The sequence below is a fragment of the Crocodylus siamensis genome, chromosome 8 (genome assembly GCF_052110815.1).
Source record: "Crocodylus siamensis isolate JL-2025a chromosome 8, ASM5211081v1, whole genome shotgun sequence".
In the NCBI taxonomy this organism is placed as follows: Eukaryota; Metazoa; Chordata; order Crocodylia; family Crocodylidae; genus Crocodylus; species Crocodylus siamensis.
The window spans coordinates 56898170-56905049 of NC_143402.1; the positions used below are offsets into that span (position 1 = coordinate 56898170).

The 6880-nt window shown below is 57.2% G+C and overlaps 1 protein-coding gene across 1 annotated transcript; it reads left to right on the forward strand.

Moving 5' to 3' along the window:
* Nucleotides 1-1765: 1765 nt before the first annotated feature.
* Nucleotides 1766-5237, forward strand: TSPAN16 (tetraspanin 16). Its single transcript, XM_090060023.1, has 7 exons — nucleotides 1766-1831; nucleotides 2085-2282; nucleotides 2783-2857; nucleotides 3292-3399; nucleotides 3929-4081; nucleotides 4850-4933; nucleotides 5190-5237. The coding sequence occupies exons 1-7, from the start codon at nucleotides 1766-1768 to the stop codon at nucleotides 5235-5237; spliced, it is 732 nt and encodes a 243-aa protein (XP_089916149.1).
* The last annotated feature ends 1643 nt before the right edge of the window (nucleotides 5238-6880 follow it).

Genomic DNA, 6880 nt, shown 5'->3' on the forward strand with positions numbered 1-6880 from the left:
GTGGTACTATGAGCTACACTGACTCCCCGTTCCACACTGTCTCCACAGAGGACCGCCTATCGGGTGGTGCAGCAGAACTGGCTGGGGCTGGTATACAGGCAGGTGATTGAGGTCACAGCTGTGTCCCAGCACCTGGACAACTCCCATGCCATGTCCTCAACGTGATTGATGGACACGGGAACAGAAACAGGCCATCTCCCTCTCCAACTTCCCCCTGGAGCAGTGCCTCCTCAACACTGGCACGGCTTGGATGCCTGGATTCCATCCCTGTGCTGGGTGGGGGTGAGGGCTGGGGGGTTGCAGCAGGGGGGGCTTGGGATCCAGATGTCTGGGTTCTATCCCTGCTTGGGGGGGGCTAAAGGAGGTGGGGCTGGGATCCTAAATGCCTGGGTTCTCTTCCTGCTCTGGGAGAGGAGTGGGATCTGGTGGGTTAGAGTAGGGGAACCCAATTGCTTGGACTCCTGGGTTCGATCCCTGCTCTTGGAACTGGATCAAATACAAAATAAACCAAGCTACTGGAAACCATACCACCAGCTCTGCTCCTGTGGTTCTGCCCCTCTTGGATGCCTGCATTCCTTTCCTTGGGGGCGCAACTCCCTGCACCCTTCTGTGCCTTGGTTTCCCCTCCTGGTCTGCTTGACTCATCTCATTTGGTGTCTGTCCCTCACCAGGCATCATGGAGGCCTGGTGTGGGGAGGTTGGGTTGGGGGAAATGGGTCTGTGCGGGATTGGGTCTTGTCTTGGCCTGGTGGGAGCAACTGGATCAACTTCCAACAACAGATGACAAAGACAGTAGACCAGACATGGGGGCCCAGCCTCTATGATGGCCCTGGGATGCAGCCCCTCTATATGGGCCAGAGCTACAGCTCCTGTAGCCGGGTAAAGATGCTGTAGCAGCCCTGAGAGCTGGCCCCTCTAGTGAGGCAAAGGCACGGCCTTTATAAGACCTCTACAACTCAGTTCCTATAGCGGGGCTAAAGCTAAGGTCCCTATAGAAGCCCTAAGATCTGGCCCCTATACCAGGACCAAAGCCAAGGACTGTACAGCAGCTCTACAACCTGGCCACTACAATGGGGCTGAAGCCCCAGCCCTCTATAGCAACACCAAGACCCAAAGCCAGGGCCTCTAGAGCAACCCTAAGACACAGCCACAATAGCTGGGCTAAAGCTATGGCCTCTACAGCAGCCCTGAGAGCCAGCCCTTACATCAGAGCCAAAGCCCTGACCCCTGTAGCAGCCCTGAGACTTTGTTCCTAAAGCTGGGCTAGAGCCAAACCCTCAATAGCAGCCCCAAGCTGCTCTCAGTAAAAGGCCTCATGGGGAGGGGGATGTGGGGATCTCCCCCAACCCTGAGGGTGGATCCCCCACCCCATCCCCTGCCGGGGCCTTCCAACTGCCGCCCAGCAGCCGTTAGAACCCAGCCGGTGTCCCCCCGGCCAGCGCCGGACCCTCGACCCAGAGGAGGGGGCAACAGGAGTGGGTGATGCGGGGGCTCTTTGTTGTGGGAGGGGATCCCCTCAGGGGGGCCACGTGCGGAGGGGCTCTGAGATGGGGTGCGGAGGGGGGCATGGAACCACAAGAGCTCACGGGAGGGAAACTGAGGCATGGGAATGTTTCTGGGTCCCAAACCCTCCCTCTGCCCTTCCCCCAATTTTCCACCAGTGCCCAACCCCATGGCACAAAGACCTTGCCCCACCCCTAGTCCCAGGATCTGACGCCCCTTCCGGGGCCCCTTTGTCCACCCCAGAAGCCGGCGTGCCCAGGTCATGGCACTGGACGATGTCTACAAGGCCCTGAGGAATGCCATGATTTGCTTCAATGCTATGGTCATGGTGAGCATGGGAGCCAAGACTAGGAGCTAGCGGCCTTGCCATGTCCCTGGGTTAGGCACAGACATACGGTGCCCTGCAGAGAGAGAGCTGGGAGGGGGCAGAGGATACAGCCTTCTCTAGGCCCTTGCAACAGGCTGGGATCTGCCTCTGAGGGGGCAGAGATGGGGCTGCTTGGGCATGGGGCTCACTGGAGAGGCAGATACCAGACAGTGGGTAGTGGAGAGCTCCAGTGACCCCCAGTCTCTGTCCCGAGGCTGCGGGCATCACCCTGGTGGGGCTGGCTGTGTGGGTAAAGGTGGGCAGCACCTCCTTTGTGCTGGTGATGGGCTCCTCCTTCATCTACTTTGCCCACACCTGGGATTTTGGCATCGCTGCCGGCTGCCTCATCATCGTGCTTGGGCTGCTGGGGTGCTGGAGCGCCTACAAGGAGAACCGCTGCCTGCTCATGGTGGTAAGAGCCCTGCAGGGTGGGCTGCATTGGCCGGGCTTTATAGTTCCCCAGGCTTTCAACCCAGGGTTTTACAACTGCCAGGGCTAGGGTACCTGGGCTTTACAGCTGCCCAGGCTTTGAACACTGGGCCTTGTAGCTGCTTGGCTGGATTGATTGGTCTTTATACTTTGGCCCTGGGCTTTGAATCCTGGTCCCTAGGCTGCCTGGGCTTTGAACTCTTATCCTTAAAGCTGCCAGGTCCAGGCTGACCACTCCTTCCAGCTTCCTGGGAGCCTTGACTATAGTGTTTCCAGGGGCTTCTGGTGCCATCCCTGATGCACAAGGGAGCAGGGCTGGCTTTGCTGCACCCTGCCCTGCTGCAGGAGCCAGGACCAGGTGTCAGCAGCTCTTTGCCAGCCTCCTGTGTCCCCCCAGCTGGGCCAGGGACATCTGGCTCCCCCTGCCATAGATAGGGGCAGCCAGATCCCTGCTCCTACTACTCTGTCTCCCCTCCCCCCCAGTATTTTGCTACCATGCTGCTCATCTTCGTCGCAGAGATCTCTGTGGTGATTGCTGTCTTAGCCTTCACGCCATTTGTGAGTACTGAGGCTCCAGGGGGCAGAGACAACATAGTGCCCCCCAGCCCTTGATCAGGTTCACCCAGGAGCCGGGGGGGGAGGGACATCACCAGAGTACCCTGAAGGGCACAGAGGGCACCAGGATTCCAGCTTGGGTGTCCTACCCTATGTTGTCACAGCAGCAGGAAATCCCGCTAGTGGGACTGTGGCATGTGCCATGACACGCAAGACACATCCTGTCACACCTACACCCCCTCCCAGTGCCTATCACACATCTCCCTATTGCACATCAAAGTTGGGGTCAGGGTGGCAGGCTATGTGGGCACTGGGCCTGCAGGCCACTGGATCCCCAAACCCCGTAGTTTTGTCAGCCTCAGTACGACACAGAGCTGACTGCCTTAGCTTGGAGTGGAGCTCCTTCCTGGCTCTCCTCACTCCCCAATCCCTTGTAGGTCCGCTCATTTGTCCACGACAAGGCTCTCCAGGCACTGAAGAAGAAATATGGTGGCTACAAGTATGACAACATTGTGTCCTATGGCTGGAACAACTACATGCTGAGGGTTGGTACCTCTTTCCGCCCATCTCTAAATCAGCCCCAGGATCAGGGCCTCAGTGTGCCTACTGCTGCCCATTTCCAGGGCCACTTGGTATCAGTGGTTAATGTGCTACCACAGGGCACAGAGTTGCACCCCTCTCTCTTCTACTGCTTCCCTGTGCCACCCTGGGCAAACACCTTAACTTTGTAAGGCCTTTTGTGTCTTCTCCATAGCCCTGCCCTGTGGGAGGTGCTAGAAAAGGGATGAACTAAGTGGGTGAGGGATGTTGTCCCCCAAGGGGTGCAGCAGAGAGTGGATCTCTCCTGTGCCTGGAGAGTTCAGTCCCCCATCTCTTCCCTTCCTTCTCCCCCAAACTCCCAGCTGGATCCCTGGGTAGCAGGGCATGTGGTCTGTATCTCCCTAGAGGTGGTCACCTTGCTCAGCCCCTGCCCAACCCCAGCCTCTGGTTCCTACCCCCAGCCCCAGACCTGTTGTCAACCACCTCTCCCCACCCCCTACCTATCCCCCGCACCAACACCCCAGCTCTTTTCAGCAAAACTGCTGTGGTGTCCACAACTACACGGACTTCAAGGGCTCAGCCTTCCAGAAACATACCAACCTGACCTACCCCCGCAGCTGCTGCAAGGACCCCAAGAGCTTCAACTGCAATGGGACAGACATCAACAGCACCATCATCCACATGGAGGTAGCATCCAGCTCAGGACAGGAGCAGGGGCACAGAACCCACCCTGATGGCCTGTCCAGGGTCTTGGCCTCTTGGGACATGGGATATCTGAGTGTCCACTCTGGCTCTTCTTCCTCCTTCCCCCAGCTCCGTGGTCTGGGGAGTTATGGTGTTTAAAATAGGGACTGTACCTCAGCTGCAGCTCACTTGCTTTCCCTTATTGCTGAACTAAAGCTGAAACTCAAACTGCTGCTACAACCTTGTTTCCATGAGTAGATCTAGGAGTTTTAAAAGAGCTACAAGCAGTCTGCAGGGCTGTGAAATAAGAGGAGAGAGACCAGGAGCAGACAGCAGCATTGCCCAAGAGAAGTTGGCTTGATGAGTGAAACATGAAGCCTGCTAAGGAGGAGAGAGGGTCTTTAAATACCTGGGGAGTGAAGAATACCACCCCATGAAGTCTATTAACCCCCTTCCCCCTCTTAGCTGCCTGAACAGAAATGCTGCTGCTGCTGCTGCTGCTGTATAGAGCAGGAATAAAAACAAGGGGCTTCTCTCCTGGGCAGCAAATCAGCTTCCTGGCTTAAGACACTCCCGCACGATTTTGGGGGTGGAGGACTAATTTTGGGATGCAAAGGTGTGCGTAGTATGTAAGTGAAGATGGCCCCAAGCTCCAGCCCAGGCCCTGTGCCAAGGGCAAGCTTCTGCCTCTCTGCAAGTGAGGAGCCTGCAATTCCAGGGTCAAGGAGAGCTGCCTCTGCCCCATCACCCTCTTTTTTTTAAACCCTTCAGGGCTGTTTCCCCAAGATGATGACGTTCATTTGGAGGAAGACCTCCATGATGGGGGGAATTGCCATTATGACCACCCTACTGGAAGTAAGTTGAGGCCCAGCCCTGGGACTCTGCTGCTCCATTGACATGAAGCTTTATCCCCCTCCCAGCCGAGTCGGTGCCTGGGGCTCCTACCCTGGTTTCCCTCCCCTAATTATGCTACTGATGGGCACAGACCTGCAGCCTAGATCTCCTGTCAGCATTCAGCATGGTGTTAGATGCCAGCATGGAGGTATGGAAATTTGGGGTCTCAGCCTGGGAGTCCTATCCCTGCTGTTTGTGTCCCCTTTGTCCCTCACAGGTGGCAGCCATGGTGGTCTCCCTGACGCTCTATGTGAAGCTGGAGTGACAACAGAAAGGGTGAAGCCCCTGGTTCCTGCTGCACTGAGATTCACTGGGGAGTAGGGAGGAAATGCAAGACTGCTTTGTTCCCTCCCACAGCTTCCCAATCCACCTGTGTACCCCTTGATCCTGCCCCATTGCTGTTGTTGGGATGGGGGCTTTACCTGCCAACTGCCACAGCAGCAGGATCTTGCAGTGGTCCTGGTGCTTTGCCTCATCCCCATGAAGCAGAGAAGACCCCAGGGGGCTGGTGGAAGGGTGTGTGTGTGGAGGGGGGGAGAGGGGGGTGTCAGGGGTTGACGGCGGAGACGGCTCTACAGCCACCAAAATGGATTGGACATAGCAAGCCCTGTCCTTGAAGCTGTCTTTATTCTCTATATCCCCCCACTCCCTCCTGACCTGCGTTCCCACCTTCCAGGAAGACGATGTGATGTCAAAGAGTTAATAAAAAAATGCTGTGATGGATCCCTCAGCCTTGGTTTGCTTTCAGGTTTTGGCCTCCAGCAGGAGGTGCCTGGAGGAGGCTGAGCTGGGGATGTAAGCTTTTGGGCAGAGAAGGGTTAAAAGGGGAAGAAGGGTGAGACACAAGGTCATATCCTTGAAAGGGGGCAGCTGGGGCTGGATGTAGGGGGTCTATGCCCCTTGAGGGCCAGGGGTCACACACTTTTTATGGAGAAGGGGCAACTGAGGGCTGGGAGTAGGAGGCAGCAGGTAAGGAGAGGGCAGGCTGGAAGAGGAGGAGGTATCTAGGGGAGTCTACCCCATGCTGCGTGCATCTAGCCCTTGAGGCTGGGCGGGGGTGGTACCTGCCACCCCACGGGGACTGATAACTGAAGCTGCCACTGAACTATGGCAGAAACCTTCTGCCCATGTCTCCAGGGCTCCTGATAGGGGCAGGAGCGTTACTCTACCCATTGTGCAGCCCATGGTGGATGTGGGGCCAAGGTTATGGCCCCTGTGGAGAAAGTTACTTAACAGTCTTGGGGTCGGGGTCAACCCAGGGCTGAGAGTGTAGGGGGCAGGGGGGAGTCAGGGGGAGAAACCCCTTGGAGGTGTGGGGGTGTCACACACTTGCAGGGGGTACAAGGCCCTGGGGGGGCATGCCCCTCAGAGGTCAAGGGTCACATCTCTAATGGTGGAGCAGCACCCCATGGCTGAGTGTAAAGGTCACACCCTGGGGAGTGGTGACAACCTTGAGGGCAGAGGTCATGCCACCTGGAGCAGAGAGAAAGTTTATGGCAGGTGGTGTGGAAGGAGAAGGTGGAGGTTAAGGCCTTGGGGATGAGGGCAAAGGTCCTAACTGATGATGAGTGCTAGTGGGCAGAGGTCAGGAGTGGGTGGGCAAAGTGCCCAGACCAGAGCCCTCTTAACAGACACAGGTAAAAGCTCACAGCACGCCCCAGACCTCGGAGGCCCAGGCCCATCCCGAAGACCGCGGGCCTGCGCCCAAAGCTGATTGGCCAGTCCTGTCTGGCCAAGCACCAATCACGCTCCCCTGCCTACCTCTCAAACACCTGCCCTCTTCCTCTCCGAAAGGTCATTGGGGCTCACATACTAGTTCCCCTCGCTTATAGGTCTGTGCATCTGTTCATCACCCGAAGTCCCTCAGCCCTTTTCCTTCCAATTAGCCAATGGGATCGCTCGGCGGGC

Excerpts from the sequence above, each read along its gene's own strand:
- TSPAN16 (XM_090060023.1), top strand. The coding sequence starts at position 1,766 with ATGGCACTGGACGATGTCTACAAGGCCCTGAGGAATGCCATGATTTGC. Across the intron at positions 2,858-3,291 it reads TCTTAGCCTTCACGCCATTT|GTCCGCTCATTTGTCCACGA; the intron begins GTGAGTACTGAG and ends AATCCCTTGTAG. Across the intron at positions 4,934-5,189 it reads TTATGACCACCCTACTGGAA|GTGGCAGCCATGGTGGTCTC; the intron begins GTAAGTTGAGGC and ends TGTCCCTCACAG.